We start from the raw sequence: 24,804 nt of genomic DNA on the forward strand, positions 1-24,804 counted from the left end.
CAAAGAGAAAAAAAAATCTTATTATCCTTAAATTCAGATGGTATTTCAGAGCTAGGTAATTGAATCAGGACTCAGTTCTAGAACAAAAAAACTAGAACTAGACAAGATCTGTGATTTAGATTTGATGGCTAATAAACATTGAACATGGAAGATGTTCAAAAGATAATTAATTTTACATCCCTGTTTGATCACAAACATTTCTGGGATAATTTCTCACCCCAACCTACTTCTCAAGAGTTTATCAGGTGCAAGGTGGGTTCTACAGCAGGACTCAATCTCCATGAAGATTACTATATACAATAGTCTTTCTCAGTAAATCACTGGGATGACTAGTGAAAATAGAAGGTACAGATGGTAAATTTTTATTCCAAGTCAAGAATTTGTGCTTCTTTAGATACATTATTCAGTTTACCAGAAAAGTAACAATGTCATAAAAAATTATGTTCTTATTCGCTAAACTGAACTAAACCAAGTTTTACCCCCTCCACAATTAATGAGAGTGTTTGTTTATACTGAAATCACTTTCAAGACTTTTGACAGTCTTTCTCCTCTGCTTGATCTTTATGATCATGTAGTTACTTTCTCCATGCCCCAAGGAATGACTCACACTATATAAAAATGAGTGAGGAAAAATTAAATTCTCTGTAGTATGATTTAACTAGTCTGTTTTCCTTGTTTGAATGAAAAGTACTGTTCCTTTTGATCATTTCATATACTGAACCATACTTTGAATAAAGCCCCATTTGTCTATATAGCTTAGGAAAGCTCTTGCATAAATCTCCTTTATTATTAAAAACACGACTTTTCATCATTTATGTTGCAGTGTATAATCAACAGCCATGCTTCCAGACTTGTGTGGAGGGTATTTTCCCAATCACTCACATTGCCTCAGCCTCCCAATATAAATAACTATCCAAATATATCCTGCTAACTGTAACCATTGCTTTGCTGATATGTTCTTTTGTTATAAGCATTATGATGAGTACTATAGTAATATAGCATTAAATTTTCTGTATGCCAGTCCTCTTCCATTCTACTCCCAAGAGTTGCCCTGTAAGGTAGATCGGACAATAGAAGCGACCACAGAACCAACTGGATACCCACGATAGGGAGTGAATTTGAAATCGGTCCTCCTGAGTTTATGCCTAACACCTTAACTGCTACACATCAGTCCCTCCTCCCCCTTTTGTGTGCTGGGCAGGTATCCAACCTGGGCGGGCCCTTTAAGAGATCATAAGCTCTTGTTTCTTTTCCCCCGGAAGAAAAGTGCTGGAGAATCAGCCGATTAGAGTGTGTGCAAGGTGGAGAGAAAGGAGGGGTGGCAACGACGCGCGCTTCCCTTTAATTACCCGCCCAAGGCAAGCACTAGAATCAAACCTTTGGCGGGGAGAAAACTGGGGCGTCTTCATTGCGAGCGACGAACGGAGCAGCAGCAGCAGCAGCAGCAGCGAGAGAAAACATTCCCCAACCCAGCAGCGATATTCTGTATCGGCTTCCCCAGCAAGCCAGCCACATTCTGCACGGGCGCTCGCTAGCAGGAGGGAAAGTCATCTGGCAAGCCATGGCCCCTACGCACTTTCAGCTTCTCCTGGTAGCCTCCGAGCAAAGGAAGCGGGTTTGGGGGCTCCCGCTTCTTCTTTTGGGGTACACGCTGTGGTTGTCTCTTGCCCCACTAAGATGTGCTGCCTTCAACCTGGACACTAAGTTTGTGGTTCTGAAGAAAGGCAAAACTCCCGACAGTTACTTCGGATTCTCAGTAGCTCTGCACCATCAATTCCAACCGGAAAGATACCTGTAAGTGGAAACAAAACCAGATTGCTGGGTGGTGGGGTGGGTGGGAAGAAACTGCTGGAAAGGAGTTTATTTTACTATCCCCCCCCCCCCCGCGCGTGTTCTGAATTGTAGATAATTCTGTTCTTATGTGCAACTGTGCCGGAACCCCAGGAAGATGCAGACGTGTAAGTTATACAGGCTCATTCAGCAAGCACAGTGGCGGGAGTTAAAAGTCATTTGGATTTAAGGATCGCCAGAGTTTCCTGAAATCTAGATGAATATCAGTTTTTTTTTTTTTTTTGTGGGTTTAGCTCTGTTCTACCCGTAAGCAATTCTCACAAAATTCAATGGAACTTCCTTTTGAATAGATATGGGTGGGATTCTGCTGAGTATAAAGCATTCTTTATTTGTTTTTCCATTTTAACACTACTTGTTTGAACTGTAAAGAAAAAAAAAAGCTATGCCCCCCCCCCCAATCCAATTTTGCATTCATTTTGCAAACATAAAGGCAGATATTTTATCCAGTCTGCTTTCAATTAAAAGTCATGCTTTGATTCCTTTTTTGGAGGCAGACAGTCTGTTTCTAGTCTTTTACCAAGTAACAAGCATTTAAATACACGCGGATGCCTGCACACACAGAGACCATAAAGTTACTGGTTTATATAGATTCTGCACAGTGCACCTGTTAGATATACTTCAGCTTTTTATTTAGCTGGAGTTTTATCTATTTATTTATCTTTTTTATGCTTAGTGCCCTCTAGCTGTGTTGAATTACAGTTCCCATAAGGATGTTGAGGAATCTGCACCAGGACATCTCAAAGTAGCCATGCTGCATAAAGTGATTTATAGCTTTAACTTGGAAATTTGTAGCCTCTGTCCATGTTTGCAGATTTGGATATAAGATATTAGGGTACAACATTAGTTAAGTGAATGTATGTAATTTTTTTCTGTAGTATATTTTATCCTCTCCCACTTTCTTCTGTAAGAATTTTCTGAAAACCATGAAACTCTTGTAAATACTGTACTGTGGTATGATTAACAAAGAATTTATTCAAAAGTGCTGCTAATCAGTAGCCACTAGGGACACATAGAGAAGTGCAATTGACCTTTTTGAGTAGGAATTTGTGAGTGGGGTAATATCATAAAATTTTCATTTAAATTTAGTCTGAGCTGACATCAGCCAAAGTATATCAAAATATGTACTAATTTATCAGTTTTTCCTCATAAAGTGTACGTTTTATTATTCAGTAGCAAGAAAGTAAACCTATTCTTCAGAATGTGTAGGTTGTTTTAATACAAAACAGCCAAGTTTTTCTTCTTGCATGCATACAATGATGAATGATCATTGAATGTGCCTGTAAATCAGTTTCTTCCACACAACTCTTCCTTTGGTTTACACTACAATCTCCATCTTCATGATTTTCTGTATGTTGGTAGGGCTCATAGCAATTGCAATCCCAAATATTTGGAGGATGCCAGGCGGAAAAAAAAACAGTTTAGATAAAAGACCCATCAATCTTTTGTGAACATAATTGCCTTCTTGTTTCACTAACATGGAGTATCATTACATGTGAAACTAAGATGAATCACCTAATCTGGCTGCTGAAGTTTATAAATTAATACTGAGTTTTATAACTAGGTCTACTTAGCAATCAGTATTGGGCTTTTGAACCTTCACTCAAAAGTCATTCAAATATATAACAATGAAGGAACCAATGACCATTGAGAGAGATTATATGTAATATAATTGCTTAATTTTAAATGCATTCTGCTTTATCTTCAGAAGAAAACCAACATGGCTATTAGTTAATTAAGAAGCTTAAGTAAGGCTGCCTAGTTAACATTTAGTTAGGAATTTGGCAAGAATAGGAATAGCAATCACTTCTGCATTATTGTTCTGAAAATTGCATAGATTTGTTCATAAAATCACCATGTGTTCAATTCAGCTTGGATACTGTAGTATATATTGAATCAATAAAGCCAGTTTCATTTAGATAATATACTTTGACCATAAAAAGTGAACTAAGAGGGAAATTAATGCAGCAGATTAAAAGCCTGATAGAAAAAGAAGTATGTACCATTCACTGGAAGGCCAAAAGTGGATTACACAGACTTTTCCAAGAAATGGACTCAGAGATTTACTGTTGCAAAGAGAGGGGTAGCTATATATATCTTGCTTGATGTTTCTCAGCTGAGAAAGGAAAAGATCTAGGGAGAGAGGTATGGTATTGTGAATCTTTATCTCTTGTCTGTCTCAGGTCTTATTTAAATAAATTATTCCCAGTTAAACCCAGAGAAAAAGAAATATAGAAAAAGGGAGGGGGGAGAGAACTTTTTCTGTTTCCTGAATTTTACCTTCATGCCAAATCATTGTACAGGTAGTCCTTGACTTAACAATCGCAACTGAGCCCAAAATTTCTGTTGCTAAGTGAAACATATGTTGAGTTTTGCCCCATTTATGATCTTCCTTGCCACCGTTGTAAAGTGAATTACTGCAGTTGTTCAGTAACACAGTTGTTAAGTGAACCTGGTTTCCCCATTAACTTTCCCACAAGGCTCCAGAATGTTTTTACCTTAGGGATATTCTGGGAACTTAAAAGATACCCAATGTGGTGCCCAATGCCAGTAAAGCTAAACTAAAAATAGGGCACCAGGCACAGAGTGCCTTAGTGGGCACACATAGGACATGGTCGGTGCCAGGAGGTCTATTTTGTTAATCTTCTGAAGGATTAGAGTTTGTTGCTGAGTATTGCCTTATTTGGGGATGTAGGAAGGCACTCCCCCCCTCCAAGGCACATGAATTGGTGGCTCATGGCTGGATTCTGGGGGGGGGGGGAGTGCAGTGTTCTTGGGGGGGGGGCATTCTAACTAGTAATGTGGCAGGCATCCTTTTCACTTTATTCCTTTGGCTTTGTTGTAGCAAATGCAAGCCTCATCTTGCAGATGATTCCCTGGGATTTGTGCATTCTCCTTTATTCCCTCCTACTGCCTGCCTGTCTGATGTGCAGAAGGATCGCATCTGATAGAGCTAAAGCAGATTTCTCAATTTTACTGCTTTCCTTTTGTCCTTGGACCATAAGTCCACGGCTAGGCTGGGCTGGGCTAGGATGGGATGTGTGGTCAAATATTTCTTAACAAGATAAAAAGCCAGCTATGTAATCTATTCAAGTAAAGAGCTGCACTCCAGAAAATAAGTCAAGTCAGTTAAAATCTAAAATTAATGTAATTGATTATATACATTTAATGACATCTTCTGACATCTGTTAAATCACCACTTCTGGTACTTTTATAATTACAATATGACAGCAAGTATTCATATTGATGGCCTCAGTATATATGCTGGTAGGATAAAGAATTTATAGGTTAAAGCAGCGGTGTCTAAACTTGGCAACTGCAAGACTTTTGAACTGCAACTCCCACAAGGAGAAGTTGAAGTCCACCTTGGAGATCCTAGTCTTAAAATCTTGTTTCTCAACTTTTGCAATTTCATTTGTCCAAATTCTCAGTAGGTCAATGCTAGCTGGTGAATTTAATTATTGTTTATCAATCTATGGCTCCCAATCGCTGTAGAAATTGAAATCCATCCATCTGGAACTTGAGGAACTCTGGTTTAAAGAAATTCCTGCTGGAAAGCAGGTTTAAGATCAAGATAGCCACTTATAAGACACAAAAAAGAGAAGACAAAAATAACACAGGTTGGGGTAACATCTGGTGTCAATTTGATCCCACATTTTGCATGCTTAACAATAATTAGTGTCATTAAAAGTATAACCCTAAGTTGGATTCGGAACTTTCACTTACAGCCAATATATGCTGTTATTTTTATAATTAAAAATCTAGTTCATTTCCCTATAAAGTAAAATCTGGAGCCAAGCAATTTTTTTTTCATCTTTATAGTGTTCATTTATAAGAAATCATATTCCACTTTGTTTAGAAGTACATCTGTTTGAAAAACCATATTTTAATAAGTATATAAACAATAGCAGTCTTAATATTCATAATAATCTATGGGACTCCTCTCTCTGATTAACTTTTGCTTTTTGTATTGATTTAAGTGCGACTTACACTCTCTGAATGCAGCCTTCGATACTGAGCTCTGGTACTTTGTATGAGCAGAGATGGAAAATAAGCACATTTATTTGCACACTTTACATTTCCAGAATTTTTTTCTACCAATGAGATTAAACATGTGTCTAAAATAGACCACTGCAGGCAGGCTGTTAAAAGTTAGGAACTATAGAGAGAAGTGAGTTTGATTGGTTCTAACTCAACCTTCATAATACAGTATTTTTTAAAAAATAGGCAGATACTTTGTGTGTGTGTGTGTGTGTGTGTGTGTGTGTGTGTGTTTAAAAAATAAGCTTCTGAGATACAGTTGGACGTACAGGTAGTCCTTATGATCACAATTGAGCTCAAATTTTGTGTTATTAAGTTGTTAAGTGAATCCTGCCCCATTTTATGTGCTTTCTTGACACAGTTGTATCACTGCAGTTATTAAGTGTCTATGGAGATTCTCAGTCATCCAGGTCATGACTGTCCCTGGTCAAGGTGCTTTTTCAAGAGGCAACTGGACTTTCTGATTTTTCTTTGAAGACGCTTCGCTTCTCATCCAAGAAGCTTCTTTAGTTGCAGTTATTAAGGTTGTTCAGTGAATCAGGCTTCCCCATTGACTTGCCAGAGGGTGGTAAAAGGGGATCATATGACCTCAAAAACTGCAATTGCCATAAATATGAGTCAGTTGCCAAGGGTCTGAATTTTGATCACATGATCAGGAGGATATAGCAACAGTCATAAGTCACATTTTTCAGTACTATTGTAACTTTGGACAGTCACTAAAGGAGTTATTGTAAGCCAAGGACTACAGGTATTTTCTTGGAAACAAAAAAGAATATACTGATAAAGGAGAAATTTGAAATAGATTCATAAGGATTAAAAATATTTTGTTTATAACTTTGCTTTAGAAGAGCAAATTCAAGAGCAAAACCGTGAAAATAAATAATTTAATTAAATCAATCAATCCGTAGGACAGCTTTTTTGAAATGAAATATCTATGGTTGTACTCTGAGAGGATGCAGTGATGACATTACTAGAAAGGGAACTCATGAAACGTTTAAGCTGGGCATGTGCATGCATGCATATTTAATCCAAATATATATATATATATAAGACATACTTGAGCCTTACACACCTATCTTAGATCTTAATTTGTAAAAACAAGCACACCAAAAATTAAAACTTTAAAAATTGTGCTGTTAGAACATGATCAAAATTCTGCTGAATTTTGGGTATTGTTATTTTAACGGGTGGAGGAGGTCACAACTGGCTTCAGTTAAACTTTACTACCTCGCTTATTTTTGCAATAATTGCATCAATCCGCCTATATATATATATTTTCTGTACTCAAATTCTTGGGACAGAAAAGGAACAACTTTTTGTATGTTTGATTCTCCCACGAATACATTATTGTAGCACGACAGAAAAGTGTGCCTTTGTTGGGACTGCATATGTGACCAGTTTGGGCTTGTTAACTAACAGGGAGGCCGAGACACAGGACCAAGGTGTGATTTTTTTCATGGCCGTGTTAACATTCTTGCAGTTTCTTCTGCTGGATCGGCCAACCTTTATGTGGTTTACAAAGACCTTTACAAACCACTGGATTTTTCTTCTTGATTAACAAACTCCCTGTCTTAACCCAGGCCTCTGTTTCCATGGAGATACATATTATGTTTAAGAGGCAGGGTTGTCTCCCCCACCTCTTTTAAACCTTGGTATAAATCAAGGCTAGCTTCACTAATGTTAATTGAAGCAAGGCATAGTTTTCTAGATTATATTTCAGTTAATGGCTTTTTTTAATGTTTTGTTTGGTTCTTGTTTTTAAACAAAGGCTACCATATCTCTGTGACAAAGGGGTGGACTGGTCTGTTGCTTTTAATGGGTTTCTCCAGCCAGAAAGAAAATTAAAGCCTTTTCTGGTGTAGACAAGTGACAGCTCTAATTTCCTGTGTCAGCAGCTCTTCAAATGATATAATGACCATACCAGGAGAAAATGACAACTATAAATATGGTTGATATAAAATAAAAACCTAGTCGGATCTTAGTCAACACTTAGACGGGAGACCATCAGAAAATCAGGGCTTCGTGCAGGACTTGGAAATTGAAAAAACATCCCAGAAGATAGAAATGACTTCTACAGCATAGCTAACAAAACTGGATGGAATATATCTGGATAATCGGTAGCACTTTAATTATTACCAGATGGCTAGATTAATTAGGATTTTTATTGATTTTTATTCTATTGTTTTGCATTTGTTTGTTTAATTTATATGACACTTACTGTATCTCATCGATAAAGTGACTCTGAGCTATTGTTCTAATAATATATATATTAATAAAACTCTCCTGTTTTTTGTAACTTTTACTTATGCAACAGTAGAGCATAGGGCCGTGATGGCAAACCTATGGCACGCGGAGCCATTTGTTAGGGCACGTGAGGCATTGCTCTCTCAGCTCGAGCATGCATGTGCATGCTGGCCAGCTGACTTCAGCCTTCTTTTAAGGCTTTGGGAACGGACTTCTGATTTGGCCATAGGGCTGTTTTTTGCCCTCTGGGGCTTTCAGGGAAGGTTCCTGAAGGCTCCGGAGGGCAAAAAACGGCCCTACATCCAAACCAGAAGTCACTGTTCCCGAACTTCCAGGAGCCTGGGGAGGGTGGAAAAAAGTGCACCAAAAGCAGGGAGTCGCATGTGCATATGCGCTGGGGTCATCCACATAGCATTATGGGTCTTGGCATGCCCGCCCACAACCCTCCTGCTCCCCCCGCTTTTGGCATGTGATCCAAAAAAAGTTAACCGTCACTGTCATAGGGCAATTCTGTACCTCAAAAATGGGCTAACTTAAAGAATGGGTCCAAAATCTGGGACCCATTACTCCTGTGGGATTGAATTGGGCATAGTTGTGACTGCTTCGGCACTAAATACTGCACTGCCATGCCACCTCATTGTGGCAATCATACGCAATGACATAATTGCAATGGACAAGTCCCTGCCCTATTTTCAGCCTCCCTTTGGCCACTGTGCCCAAGTACTTGGCAGAAAAGTCCAACTGATGAACATCTATTGGCTGCTTTAGAATAGAGGCAGATCTTTAAAAGCCCTTAACAGCAGTGGGTAGTGAGGGAAGGACGAGGGAGCAATGCCGATGCTTGGTGGTGAGGCAGGGTTGGCTGCAGGACATTGATGGTCAACAGGTGAGTTCTCTTCTTTGGAGGGCCTTTGGTGACATGACGGAATGGGGAGTGGTCCAAAGTGGTCCATGCCTTCCTTTGTTCCCCCCCCCACCAGCAAAGTTCAGGCAAATAATGAGTTAGCCAAGGAGGAGTGGACAACGTTACTTGACCTCTATTGAGAGACATGATGTGAGGGAAACAGAACTAATCTACATTTCTATGGAAAGAAAGATGGGTCATGGATTGTCTAGTCATCTATCAAGGCCTTCCTAGCCTAAGATATGGTTTTGAGGTTTTGCCTATCTCCAATAGTCTATGTTTGCCCCATAAGATCAGGCAAGATGGGCTGATTGATCCTAGAGGAGATCAACCCTGACTGTTCTTTGGAAGGCCAAATCCTGAAGATGAAACTCAAATACTTTGGCCGCCTAATGATAAGAAAGGACTCACTGGAGAAGAGCCTGATGCTGGGAAAGATTGAGGGCAAAAGAAGAAGGGGACGACAGAGAATGAGGTGGCTGGATGGAGTCACTGAAGCAATAGGCGTAAGCTTAAATGGACTACAAATTATAGTAGAGGACAGGAAGGCCTGGAGGAACGTTGTCCATGGGGTCACGATGGGTCAGAGACAACTTCTCAACTAACAACAAATCTAGAAATGATTACCATCTATACAGAATTTTGTAAAAGTTCTCTTGCAACCTGTAAAGTAACACAAATCCCTTTATCCATATGTTTTGCAACTGATCACAACTGTTATGTTATATTGAACCTTTTTTGGTCAAGTTGTCATACAATTTTTAATTAATTCATCTTCTGTTTCCAATTTTAACAAAAGGTTCTAATGTTGGCAATAAGCTGTTCATTATTTGTACACAGTTCCATTTCAAAAATAGTTTTATCAGGTTCAAAATCATAAGTTTCTGTGAGTTGCAAAAACTAAAACCATTGGCAATCGAAGCCTTCTAGTGCCAAGTCTTCTCTATATATATTTTAATTTGATATCATGTGTACAGTATTCTAATAAATCTGTACAACTTTACCATTTTTGTCTATTCCTCATTTTCTTTCTATAAAGTAATGTGGGTGATATTAGGCGATACAATATTACTAGAACTAGAAGGCTATGATTTGAGATTTGGATGTCATGTATCTAGTATGATAAAGCTAAAGTTAATGAAACCACTTTATTAGGTCAACCATTTTGAGAATTTCAAACAAATATAAAATGAAATGATGCCTCAAAATACATTTATCACTTTCTTCTGCCTTTACCATTTTTGTCAATATTTTATGCAGCAGCTTCAGTGAAAAAGTGCATGGTGATCTTGTTTTATTTAATTCTTGTTAGGTTGTTTCACTTTCATTATTGTAGAGAGGGCAAAAAAAAATCACTTTATATTAACTTGGCTCACTACTGCCTCTTGGCTGAGTTACAGAAAGTGTCAAGGCAGAATTTATTTCAGCCATGGGTTATTAACCAACATTATTGATCACATGAAATGCTAAGCAATAAATCATGACTGTCAGATTGCAGTGGCTGAATATACTGTTTTTAATGCTCCTATGAGGTTTTGCTTTCTTTATGCTGACACAAAGAAAGCAATATCCTATAAGAGCATTAAAAACATTTCCTTAACATGGTGTAGACTGTAACACCCTCATTTTTTAATTAGGTTGTAAATAATGGGATTCGCTGCTGTGCAGTCATCTGACAGAAATGAAATTGGGTCTCTCCCCATAATACCATAATATCTAAGATTACAAATGGAGTTTCTCTCCAAGCGATCCTTTAGATCAACGGTCCCCAATCCCTGGGCCACAGCCCACTACCAATCCTTGAACCATTTGGAACTGGTCCTTGCATGTGTGCACATGTCCTCACTTGCACAAGCAGCAGGCAGGTGTGTGTGCATCAGTGGTGGGTTCTGGGTCCCGTTCCAACCAGTATGGTTGGAATGGCCCTGGCGGTGTCCACATGGATGTGCGCAGTGAGGTGAGCGCATGTGTCTTAGCATCTCCATGAGTCTTTGCGACGCTCCAGCTGCTCTGCGGAGCGTCGTACAGGTGCTGTACTTGCCATGCGCGGAAGCGCCGAAGACTTAAAAGACCGGTAAGGAGCTCAGACGGGTGGGTGGGCCCTCCTCCAGAGCAGTGTACCAGAACAGTATCTGGTGCTCCGGGCAGGCTCCAGTACACCTGTACCTGGGCGTACCGCTTGCAACCCACCACTGGTGTGCATGCATCAGAGGTGGTATTCAGCAGGTTCTGACCAGTTCTGGAGAACCAGTAGTGGAAATTTTGAGTAGCTCAGAGAACCAGCAAATACCACCTCTGACTGGTCCTGCCCCCATCTATTCTCTGCCTCCCGAGTCCAAGGTGATTGGGAGGAAATGGGGATTTTGCAGTAACCTTCCCCTGGAGTGGGGAGGGAATGGAGATTTTACAGTATCCTTCCCCTGCTACAGCCACCAAGCCACACTCACCAAGCCACGCCCACAGAACAGGTAGTAAAAAAATTAAATCCCACCACTGGCATGCTCCATTTGTGCAGATGGCTGGCACACGTGTCTAACGCTTGTGGAAACAGAGTTGCGCATGCCTGCTGTGCATGTGCTTGCCCGCTGCTTGCACAGAATCATCCCCTTTCCCCACTCCACCAGTCTGCAAACCTGGAAAGGTTGAAAAATTCTGCTTTAGATGCTAGGGAGAGAGATGGAGTTCTTCAATATACAAAGGTGCATGCTATAACTGAGCTGCTATCTCTTGATGCTTCTTCAGATGCCAATTAATTAGTTGACTGAGGAAGAGTGTCTAACTAACAGCTAATCCCTTTTTGAGGATACATGTTGGATGTTCAATTAGGAATTGAAAACCAAATTTGGGGTTCAGCTCCTTTGTTTAGATGACATGCAGGTAAATCTGGCTGCAACTGAAAGAATAAAGTTACAGTATCCTGCAGAGATCTTGCAAGGAAATGTCATTGAATCCCCAGTTCATATTTTGTATCTAGAGCCATTCTGATCAATTCCCTAATTGATTTAGTTTTTCCTTAAGCTATAAAAAACAGAGGAAAGCTCAGACTTCGTTGCTTTTATAATTTTGAGACAGCTGGAGATTTTCTCTCTCCTTCCCTTTTTAACAAGGATATCTTGTGCGCTGCAGTGATTTATGACAGTAGCAGCTGCTGCTCAACTTGAAGAAGCCTCCATGGAGACATTCCAAAGATTTGATGAACTTCTGGACTTTTCTGCTGGCATAAGAGCAGCTTCCTGACGGGCCAAAGGGGAAAAGCAAGAATCATAGTGAATATACTCCCTATGAACTAAAAGGAGTATTTCCTTGCTTGCTTGCTGATTGCATTCTTCTTATGTTTGGGCCAAGAAGGGACATCCCAAGAGTTTAATCTGAATCAAAGCCAGGATCCAGAACCAATTTTCCAAGCTTGAATTTCTCTTCCATAGGACTTTTTGATTTGAATTAAACTTGAAGGTTGCAGGAAAGGAGGCTGCTGGGCCGATTTATGGGTAAAATCAACAATAAAGAAGCATTTTGGGCACTTAAAAATTGTCATGTTTAATAGGGCAAGGTTTTGATCAAGTAGGACGGGCAGTAACCAAAGGTGAGGTGCTCTCCATTTTTATAACCATTCCATTTTTAAAGATTATGTTTTTTTTTAATTAAGCAGCCAAAGCCTGGCTATCACTCAGCCCAAAAGGTTTGTCTCTTTTTGGGCTGGGTGATAGACCCAAGCACCTCTCCACCAGCAATCAGCACCCCAATCAGCATAGATTAACTCCAAGATTAACATCAGACCAGCAATCAAGTCAACAGCCCAATAAAGAAACTACCAAAGAAGCCAACAGCAAACAGCTCAACCAAAGAATTTCTTAGGACACCTCCACCAACACTGACAGGCAAGTCCCTAGAACATAAATTTACAGCAAACTGCATTCCTTACTAGCACTGATTAGGTTACTTAGTTTGGGTAATGAAATGTCTGCAAAACAACAACACCAACCAAGCTTAAAAAGCACCAATAAACAACTGAGAAAGCACCAAGAACTCTTGGTCAATCTGAAATTAATTCAGTTGAATTGCTTCTGCTGCCTGTCACCAGGGCAGTCAAGCCATGGTTTTCAGCTTATGTTTACGCTGGTTTTGTAGGTGATGGTCAACATATGATGATGAACACTTATTCTTCTTTGGGAGGCTGACAATAGGTGGGTTGATAATGCAAAGTAGATGCTTACATTACAACATATGGCTTCCCAGATTTAAAGGGATTCGGCAATTTTCAAATTTAAGATTACCTTAATGTACACACGACTGTTTCTACAGCCTTCCTTAACTCTGTTTGGAAGCTTATGATTTATTATGTACCATCAAATCATTGTCCATTCTTAAATGACAACATAGATAGTTTTCCTAGGGCTATAAAAAAAGGTTCTGGAGCAATACAGAGCTTCAGGTGGCTCACCCTACTCTACAGTCTCTTGCCCAAGGGGAAGTGCCAAGCAAAGGTCAGGAATTAAAAGATGAACCTGATCCAGACAATGTGTTTACACAGAAACTGAAGTCTAGACATGGCTGCAAAGAGGAAGACTTAATGACCAAAAAATGGGACTTTGTGGCGGCTTTTACATTTATAGCCCATGTACTACTATCTCTGGCAGCAATAACAATGCTCATATTCCTTTAGAAAGCCCTGTTCTGGCTCCTTCAAGGAGCCCTTTGCACAATGTGCTATCTTTCAGCAAAAAAAACAGTGTGTTAACATTTCTTGGATGACGTTTTGGCTTAAAAAGCAAAATGAAAGGAGCAGGTGCTTGCAAAAGCTGCTGCAATGTGACCTGCATCTTTTGGACTGGACTGGAAACCCAGTAAATGGATGGCTGCTTTGTACTAAGTAGCTGTGATTCCTAGAAAGACTGTTTCAAAAAGAAACGTGTGCCTCCGCTCGGTGGCAGCTAGATGGGCATTTTAGTACCATAGAAAGAGCTCTCATCAAAGTTCAAATTAGCAGGTATCTTTTCACATCCAGGAAATAATACAGGTGGGTTTCCATGAAGGTTAGACAGCTCTCTCCTGAAGTTAAATATGTCAGTTTCCCCTTTTGACATTTTAGTGTTGTTTCTGTCAACTTTAGGCAAGTTGAAGTTGTGTGGACTTCAACTCCCAAAATTTCTGGCTGGGGAATTTCCCTATCCTACCTGGGGAATTCTGAGAATTGAAATCCACACATCTTAAAGTTGCCAAGGATAAGAAATGCTGAAGAGTGCTTTGGGAGCTCATAAAAAGTTGGAAATATATTGTGGGTGCACTCACCAAGAGTTGTAATGGAAAGTTTGCCCATCCTCCAAACAACTGCAATTGTGACTATGAAAAGTTATGATTACCAAAATCATCACTTGATTGCAAAAATCATCACTTACCAAGATGGAAACGATGAGAATTTTTCCCTCCTCTGCTTTCTCCAACTCTTCTGGATAATTATCTGTCTGATATCTTTATATATATATTCTGGGCAGCTTCCAGCTAAAGGACTGGACTTCTGGTGTACACCCCCCTTTAATTGTTACTATTAAATCCTTAAATCTCTCTCTGTAGCTATTTTCATTCCCCCCTCCCCTTTTTATTGCACTAGTATAAATCATGATATACAGTAGCATGTTGTTTCAGTGCAATGATATTTATATAACATACTTACAGTAAAGTATTAACATTCTATTACTTAGTATCTTAAAGTAATTGAAAAAGAAGAGAAAAGAAAATGTGGATATTCTATTAATTTTAAGCCTATTTAGGATATTAATGTTTCAAGCATTATGGTTATTTAGTTTTTTATTCAAAATTAAATGTAACACTGGAAATGGGATGAAGAAAGGATACATATCAAGTCAAGTTAATTGCTGTGTAGTAAAGGTTTAAGTCTTAAGTTAAACTTTATATTGAAAGTTCCATTTTATTGTTACCTGGAAAGTATATGTGTATATGTATGTGTGTGTATCTATAAATGCTTACACATATTAATAAGAGGAAAAATAAAAACAATAAAAGTGGAACAAAACTCAGTTACTAAACAAGAAAAAAGACAAAAAGATGTCCATTTTTAAAATTATTAAAATAATCCAAGTATTTGCAAAAAAAAAAAGAAAAACCATAGAAACAAGAAGAGAGCCTTATGAACCCAAAGAAAGGTGTATATGAGCATGCTAGTTTCCTACTGAGCTGAGATCTACTGTCTCAGCAAACTCAAGGCAACAGGGGAGAAGCTTGGTGGTGGACAATGGCATCTATTTACTCACAGCCCTGCTAATCTATGTAAGCTTCCATTCTTACCCAGAAGGCATGGAGGGGACTCAGTGCACTCCTTTCCTCTATTTCTGCTTCCTCCTCCTTTCCTTCACTTAGCTTTAGCCAAGCCCAGTTTTTAAGTAGTTAATTGATAGATGGTTCTGTTTCATGTCCATTTCTAATGAGTACTTTGGTGAGACAGGCCCATGCCTATTTGGCTGTTCAGAACTGACATTGACCTTGTAAATCCTTTCGCCCGTCTTTTAAGGCCCAGTAATAGATTTAAGGTGTCGGTTTTTTTCCATTCTGCAACTGTGGTACAAGCTCTTTAGGGATTCAAATGCTTCATGTAATGCTCCTTTTCTTATCTTCGCTAACTAGCAAACTCTTGTTCATAAGCAGTCTGATTCTGGCAAGTATCACCAATTGTTGATTTTGACAGTGCTTAATGTTATTTTGCCTTTGGGGAGAACTTTGCTCCTTAATTCTCTTCTGGAACAACCCAGCATAAACCAATCCCGTATCCTTTATTTCAAAGAGAATGAAGTCTATTCTTAAAAAGTATTTTAAAGTGCTTAATTAGACAAGATTGTGTCATTACTGAGCAATTCTTGCAAGATGTTGCAGCTAGTTTTTGCAAAGCTTATTGTACTTTGAAAGCAAAAAGAAATGTTGTTATATTTGCACTTCTATTGCTCCTGGTTTTTTGGTTCCCAACTATGGTACGTTACCTTTTGGAGATGTTTGTTAACTTATTTTTTAGTCTAAGTTGCTAAAATTACCATTCCTTATAACTCAACATTTTCTTTGGGAAATTGAAGTTATTGTGCACTTGTCTTTTGCCTCTAGTACACTTACAGGAAATGCACACAAACAAATGCAGAGTTCTTTATATAATATGGCAAATATAGCTCTGTGACTTTTTTCAGAACAGGATTGATGACTTTTATTTGCTAAAGCATTTAGAAAACCAATAGAGACAGGCTGTACTAAGAGAATGAGGAGATAACAAGGCTTTCAAGCTTTCTATTTTTTGTGATGCTGTTAAAGAGATACAAGAAACCCAAGAATGAGGGAAATCATCAAGTCTACACATTGTGCCTTATGTTTATTAAAATCCCTGCAGCTGAAATTGTAAAATGTTTAAAATTAAGACCATGATACATTTTGGCTGGTTAAACCTAGCATGTTTGACAAGCTTAGTTTCTGCAGTCAAATGTCAGTCTCCCCCTTTCTCTGTTTTCAAGGTAAGAATGTTAACTTACTTAACTCTGTTAAGTATGTATATATTTTGACATGAGATTTCATTGGGTTCTTATTTTTTTTTCTGTGAGTCTTTGGTTTCCAGTGTATTTTACATCTCATAACTAATAACTAGCCAGTATTGTCCTTCTTCTTTGTTCCCTATACCATTCTGTTGCATTCTTTAAAAAAAAAATTTTTTTTTATGATGTAGTACTACTTTTATACATTGTGAAAATGTTACAATCTCAGGTGGGTTCACACAGCAGTTTGTGCAGTTTCACCATTGGCATTATATCTGATCAAAGGCCAGATTTTAGTATGTTTTTGAAAGGTATTCCAGACCAGAATCCAAGCCTGGTTTTGGTACATTTACAAATGCTAAGCTTTTCTCCATCATCTAGTTGTAATGCTATTCACCTTTGAATCAACATGAAATTTGCAATTCCCCTGCCTTCTAGTAATTGCCAGCCATCTGATTTCCCCTACAAAATGACAAAGTCTTAACAGAAGTCATAAAACATGGAGGCAGTCTTTGGAGAGTATTGTAAAAGGGAAAACATACTCATAAGTTGGGAATGAGATGAAGACCACGTCAGAGAGTTACGACAGAAGCAAAGATATGCCAGGACGTGTTTTGGGTTGTGGTTAGAGGCAGGTGTGAACATGGCTTTGATTTATTCATGATGTATTAAGTGGGAGTAGTTCAGAAGGCTTGCAACTCCAGATTTAACTCTAGGAACTAGTGTACTATAATTGACAAGGGTTGGGCTGATTTAATTTTTTCCTTGGAAGCTTATATTTGAGCTTTGGTTACTCTCCCTTAGACATCACAAGGTTTTGGTTGTGGGATTAAGTGCAATTATTTTCCTGGATGGTATGGGCAATTGAACATTTTGAGAACATACTATTCATAAACATGGGTTCTCATAAAAGGGCTACCACAAAGATGATGTTCCCAAAATAGCTCCCCTAATGGAAGCAGCTAATCAAAAAGCACTCACTTACCAGAAGATAAACTTGTAAGCTTACTCCATTCCACCTTTAATATGCTGCCACTTCAATTTATTATTTTTCCCGTTATGAAAATAAGCTTCAGGCTGCTACATTTGTTACTGTCATTCTGTAGGAATGTCCGTATAGAGCAGTGTTTCTCAACCTTGGCGACTTTAAGTCCTGTGGCTGGGGGATTCTGGGAGTTGAAGTCCATAGGACTTAAAGTTGCCAAAGTTGAGAAACACTGGTATAGAGTGCAAAATAATTTTTTAATATTTGATCTTAGCCAAATGCTGAAAACCAATAGGAATTTGGCTATTTTGCCACCATATTTCCCCCAAATTAAGACTCAGTGAATTACTGAAATAATGGCATATTACTGATAGACACTATTACCCTCAAAATGAAAGTAGTCCCTTTATTTCTTTACAGAATCTCCTCATAATATAATCTCTTTTTCAAAACAAATTCATAATTCAACCTATTAAAGTAGCCTCCAACCTATTAAAACCTAATCATTGGAGCTTTTAAGTACTAGAATGTAATAAAACCCCTTTTGGATTTCTGATTACCCTAAATTTGTTTATCAAAGGAAATCAAATTTATTTCCAATGGGTTTACAATGAGGGGGGGGGCTTATGGGTTCACAATGAGGAGGAGCTTTATAGGTGTCTGCCAACATTTTTCATGATTTTTTGTTTATGGGGATATTTTGATAGCTACACTGATTTTTAAGTATAATACATTTAATATCTCTGCAAAAGTTGATGTAGGATTTACAAACCAGGGGCAATTTTGGTGTTAGCAACTGATTTATGTTTAGTTACTAACAAGAAGGATGCCCTTCGTGTATGATAATAAAAAGCTACATGAAAGTGTGCAATATTTTAAATATTATGTACCTTCCAATCAGCACTAACAAGATTATAGTTTCAATATACAGTAATTGCTGTATGTGACAGCCATGTCCTAAAAATCTTGCACACCAGTGGTGGGTTTCAAAAATTGTTGGAACCTACTATGTGGGTGTGGCCTCCTTTGTGGGAGTAGCTTGCCACCCATGTGACCAGATGGGAGTGGCTTGCTGCCCATGTGACCAGATATGAAATTATGAATTAGTACTTAGGTCGGTCCAAGTAGCTATTCAGAAACTCTGGCATTGAAGCATGCAAGTCTTAAAGCTGTCAAGTTACAAGATCCTTGCCAGTGGTGGGTTTCAAAATTTTTTGGAACCTCTTCTGTAGGTGTGGCCTGCTTTCCGGGTCCACTGGTGGAACCTCTTCTAACCGGTTCGGTAGATTTGACGAACCGGTTCTACCGAATAGGTACGAACTGGTAGGAACCCACCTCTGTTGCACACCCAATGACTTTGCTACTACTGGATGGCTATTAGAGAATATCTTTCACTTTTGCCTTTAGTGAAGAGTAATTAGTGCTCTCTGAATTTGGTTGTTTGCTTGGAGACATTTCATTATCCAACTAGGTAAATATCATCAGAGTTGGGTAATGAAACGTTTGCAAACAAACATGGAGTCCACCGTTCAACCTGAACTACATACGTTATATTCTGTTGGATTTACTTCAGGATTTAGGTTATTCTGATGCACTTAGTAGTTACACAGAGCATTTTCAGAGAGTGAAAATATTCTGGCTCAATTCCAATAAAATAAAATTGTTACTGAAAACACAAAAGATGATTGTTCTACGATCGACAGTTTTGTTCAAGCCACAACTGCATTTAGCAATACTTCCTCTAACACTCTGTTTCATAAAGGGATCTTGTTATCATGTTTTCCCCATTTCTTTTAATGGTTACTTTCCTGACTGTATATAAGGTTAAACGTTGTCCCTTAATGAATGTTTATTGCTTTATGACTCAACCGATAACTATACATTATGTTATAACCTGCAGGCTAGAATAATAAAATTGTTAGTATCTCCCTCTTAATATCTCCAGAGGCACTTTTGAAAATAAAGTTGATGCTAGATCCTGATGCCTTACTTTGCAGCATGCCAGTTTTCCATTCCTTTATATATGATTAAAAGAATCTATTAATAAATTTAAAGCTAAGAAAGGCAGAAAGCCAAAGGCTATGCCCAGGTCCATGATACCTGTTTCGGTAATTCATAGTGAATATGCCTAGAACTGTTAACCTCAATATTCACTTACATCATTACTTGGGGTTGCAAATCTGCAGCAGTTCAAAATGTTCCAGAAAAAAGGTTTGTATCTAGTATTCAAGAAAAGGGTTAGGATGAAAACTACTTAATACCCCTCCAAGGCTTTTGTTTAGTTCAGTTCTTTCCTATAAATTTTCATCTTCCTAAATCTCCACTCATCTTGTACAGTCAAATATTTGGGGCAGTATTGTTTAGATTAGCTTACTTATATGACATTTTGCATTTTGGAATGTATCTGGAACAGCTCACAGTAAACATGAAATTACAGTATCCTATTTAAAAATAATTCAGTTTAACAGTACATGACAAAGCATCAAAGAAATGTCAACAAAATAACTATTTTGAAAAATATATCTTGCAATAGCCTTCATTTAGAATGAAATGATATGTTCATATTTTTAAGGCAAAGCATTTAGAGCTGCAATCCAAGATTTCATGCAGCCCTATTTAGAGATGCCAGCCCTAAAAGCTAGAACCACGTACTGTACGTGCAAAGCATGTTTTCTGCTCCTGAATTTAAGTCTTTCCGGGTTGTTTTATTTATGATGATTTGTAACATTGGAGCATGTCTCTTGCTTAAAATAAGTAGCAGGACATAAATGGTTTTAGTGTTGAGCCCACTGGAAAACTGCACTTGTGTACTTTGGCAAGGCTTAGTGACTGCACGTGGGCATTATAACCTGAGATGTGCTTGAATTTCTGACTTATATTATCTTCTCATACAGTCCATTTTTTTCTTTTTTTGCTGTTCAGTAAAGACTTTCAACATGTGAAGACATCCTCAAACAACAATTTTCCTTTTAAATAAAATCTGAACAAGTGTTGGAACAAGTTAAAAATAGTATTTTGTAAAGCCTGTTCTAAAGGAGTCAAATAGATATTCCATTAAAAAAAATAATTGCTTACCTGATCACTTGCAGCGGAGAATTTACAGCTAAAGACAAATGCCTATTATTTTCTGAAAAGTGATATCATGAAATCGGTGAAGTAGTTATTTGGGCCAAATTACAGACCTAAGTGGCATGAGTGCCTCTTCTGTTGGCTTGTAATATCAACCCAAGAAATATTTTAAATTCTTGTGCCCAATAATGGATCATCAAAAGTATTCAAATTTCGTATAAAAGCATTTGGGGGTGGGGGAGAAGTTGGTAATTACAGGTAACTACTAAGCGATCTGCATAACTACATTTGACCAAAGCTATAATAGCTATCTTTGATGTCATCTGTATACAATAAAAGTAGGAGATATCTGTTCCCAGTTTGGGAACATAATAAATCTATAGGTTTTAACTACAGGATTAGGGAATTAATATAAATATTTAGCAGAGTGGCTGATAACATTGGCTCATGCCCCTGAATGTCAAAATAAATTTGGACTGATGACTTGTAAAATTAAATCAAATCCATGGTGAAGACCTTTGTATAAGTTATAAAGAAAGAACTAGAAGGTATTTATCAGTTGAGATGTTGCTCAGTTCCAGGGGTGTCAAACATCCGCAGACTGGAGGCGTCATGTGCAAGTCGTGCCCATCCCAGGTCTACGAATGGGAAAAATGTCATGAAATTTCACATGGCAGCAACATGACGCAGTGAGTTTGACCATATAGTAAGTTGCATGACGTAGAATCTAATGCCGCTTTAAGAGTCAACAAAAGTGGTAAGGAGTTGGTTGTTGCCTCTAAACTCCAGTTTCTCAGTAATCCAGACAGTGATTCAAACTATTATTTGTTGATTATTTCTAAGACAATTAATCAGAGATACTCAATGTCAGAATCTTTCAGTATTTACAGCTGTTATGTATTAGATGATAGCACTACTTGGGAGAAGGGAGAATTACATTTCCCCAGGCATTTGTTGGAGCAACATATCATTTTCTCCAGCATTCATAATGGTATTGGTGGAGATAATAGGATTCATCACAACAATGATATAATGACTATGCAGACTATGCAGTTTGGAAGGTCTTCTTGTGCTGAAGAGACTGGAAAGCTTATCTTTAGTGTCGCTTCTACTTTTCTAATCCTGAGATTTATTCCATAGTCTTATTTTGTTTCCTTGCCCTTGCCCTGAACTGTGAGTGGTCCTGATGGACTAGAAAAATTATATAGGCAGAAAATAGCTTCACAAGGAATGAGGCCAGTGTCCCGATGCCAGGATTCCAAAACAGTTAATTTTAGCAGAAGCTTGAGAAAAAAAGAGGAAGTGATAACTAATATTTTATGCTCCAAAGTTGGCATGGGCTGGAAACTTTCATATCTCTTTGGAATTCTGAATAGAACAAAATTAAAATAAACAAAAAACTTAGTTGGGAGAGGATATTCTGAAGAGTTCTCTTTTCTTGCTGAACACTCTGAAATGTTCCTTTCAATCAACTTGACCTGAAACCTGAAGCTTGGATTTAGCAAAATCCTCTTAATTAATGGGCAGATGAACTGAGCTTGTACCTAGCTTGAAAAATAACTAAATAAAATGCTTTTATTTATGACGTTCAAGTGTTTGAAAGCTTTTTTAATTGCCAGCAGGTCTTAGGAGATTCAAAAGTTAGCTTATACAAAGGTCATGTTGTGAGTTCTGATTTAGAAAAATCCATCTTGTTAGAAATTTTGCCAGGCAATCTTTTGCAATTCTGAAAAAAAGGATAAAATTAGCGTGGGAATGGAAAGTAGATCTTCAAAGCAGGACAGCTGGACAGGGTAATGGGATTAATTATTCCCCAATATATATTTGTAGCCCCAATGCATCCAGAGGGCAGAAAGTTAGATGTAGCTGCCTTATTGAATTCTTAAATTAACCCCACTACCATCTACTTGTTTCTTTAGAAACCTAACCCGAATAGCCTCAAACTTTTAAATAGGTTTCAAATGTACAATTTCAAAAGATGAGAATATTAAATATGCACAAATGAGGAATGCCTATTTATGATTAATGTTTTTCAAGTATAAGATGGAGAAAAACCAGGTAACAGTTTAAAATAGAAATACTGTGCCATAATTTTTTTTTTTTAAAGAAACTGAGAACTTTAGTCAGTGACTACATATGTTAAAGGTTGACTGATTAATCACAAATGTTTGCCTACATGTTCCTGTTCTTGCGGAAGTTCCTTGCTTCCAACTTCGTATATAGGCAGCTGTGATTTGCATGTCTGTAAAACACATACACAAACTAGTCGTTTTGTGGATTATCCCATCCTGAGTACAACAGGAGAGGAGAGTTAAATAAAAGTGCAGTCTTTGGGATTTTCTTTCTGCTGCTCTTACGTTCTAAGCCACATTGGTGTTTGCTTGAATATGTGAAATGCATGTAAACCAATAAGAACAGAGTGCCAGATTACGTTAGGACCTTTGAACTTATTTCTTCATAAGGCTGGACTTTGGAAAACCGGTTTCTTTTATGAAGAGGGAAGGGCAACATTGATATCTTACTCTAAGGTGGAAAAAGATGAAAACGTGCTGCCTTTTTTATAGGGAGGTAGTGAAATTGAACTGTTCTTGGTCCACGTTCTCTGGGGGGGGGATTTTTTTTGGGGGGGTGTCTTTTTATTTTCTAGCAGAAGGACGAACTAAGCCACCATGCTATGTTTTCTATTTTTGTTTAATTGATATGCAGGGTTAAGAAGCATGGATATATGATTTTTCCAGTTTCATGCTCTGCACATGCCATTCAGATTTGTTAGTTTAGCTTCTAAATTTCTTGCTCCTCTCTTTGGTCTGGAAGAAAGGCATTCTTTTTTTTTTTTTTTTTTTGCAAAAAAGTTTTTTTTATTTTTTCCCTTTCAAATACATTTTTATAATTGCTATTGAACATTTATCTATTCATCATTAATCCCCATACTCATTTAAACACACACACACACACACACACATTCTTGCCACCCCATGACTCCATCTAATTTTGCAACAACCTTACTCCTATCTTCTTAACCTCCCTTCTCTGCCTCCTTCTTTCCTCCTTGCCTTCCTCCTTTCTTCTTCTCCTTTCTTTCTCCTCTCCTCCTCACTTCTCTTTTTTATGCTCTCTCCTACTCTTAATTCCCCACCCTTACTTTCTCTGTTTTACCCTTTCTGGAAGAAAGGCATTCTAATGCCCGATCAGATTCCTACTCGAGCTGGCAGCAGACCAGCCCCAGAGTGAATGGGATAAGGCATTTGTTCGGAATTTGGCACCTGGAAGTCCATCTTGATGAAGTTCCTTTGCTGGGTTTACACTCGGCTTCCCTGGGGGTGCTCTTTAGTCCTATAAATGGCCCTCCCTTCATACTGGGAAGGAGTTGCTCAGATAAATTACGCTTCAGGCTTCCTCAATCTGGGACTCTCCACTCATGTTGGATTGTTTCCGTCATTAGCTAACTTGTCTGCCCAGCATAGGAAAAGCTTGTACACCTACATTTTGATATTTCTGCATGCTTTTTAGTAATAAATCAAATCAAACCTTTATTGTCAATGCACAACATGTGTGCAAAGAAATTGAATGAGCTTCCCTTGGTGCACCTCCTCCCCCGAAAACACAAAATACATCTCAATAAATAAAAGAAAAAGAGATCCCTACACCCAAATAAGTAATAACCAGCACACATATATGTATATAACATTATATTACACCAGTATAAACATGTTGCACGTTGCGCTGGCCCTACAATAAAACCTCACCTAAATAAATAAATCCTCCCCTAAATTAGAAAAATAAGAAATCTTGTTTCTGTCAATGTTTCTTCTTATTAAAATAGTTTATGCCTGTGTTTGTTTTCTCCAAGGAGTTCCAAGTGGCATACTTTTGGGGGATAGAGAGAGGATCATCAAAGCAATTCTCTTAGTTAGGTTTAGGTTGAATGTAGTTGACTGTGGTATCTTCAATGAGATTAGTGCCAGAACTGAGTTTGAATCCATCTCTTCCCCCACATCCCACCACAAACAGACATGGTTCAAAGCTGATTTTTCAATCTCTATCTCATGTCAGGATGAGCAAATAAACCAGATTTCAAAAGTAATTTATTTATATGATTCCCTGCTAGGCGACCCTGAAAGCTGTGTGAAGTTGGAATAAGACTTTCTTGTCCTGTCCCATCTCTAAGTTCCCCATCAGTTCATTGTTGT

At 38.1% G+C, this 24,804-nt stretch overlaps 1 protein-coding gene across 1 annotated transcript in view; it reads left to right on the forward strand.

Moving 5' to 3' along the window:
• Window positions 1-1,260: 1,260 nt before the first annotated feature.
• Window positions 1,261-24,804, forward strand: part of ITGA3 (integrin subunit alpha 3) — a 79,753-nt gene continuing 56,209 nt past the window's right edge. Inside the window, exon 1 of the mRNA XM_032238134.1 lies at window positions 1,261-1,794. Coding sequence (XP_032094025.1) covers window positions 1,562-1,794 — 233 coding nt within the window. The 5' untranslated portion in view covers window positions 1,261-1,561. The remainder of the gene's footprint in view (window positions 1,795-24,804) is intronic.

Source organism: Thamnophis elegans, chromosome Z, assembly GCF_009769535.1.
Source record: "Thamnophis elegans isolate rThaEle1 chromosome Z, rThaEle1.pri, whole genome shotgun sequence".
In the NCBI taxonomy this organism is placed as follows: domain Eukaryota; kingdom Metazoa; phylum Chordata; class Lepidosauria; order Squamata; family Colubridae; genus Thamnophis; species Thamnophis elegans.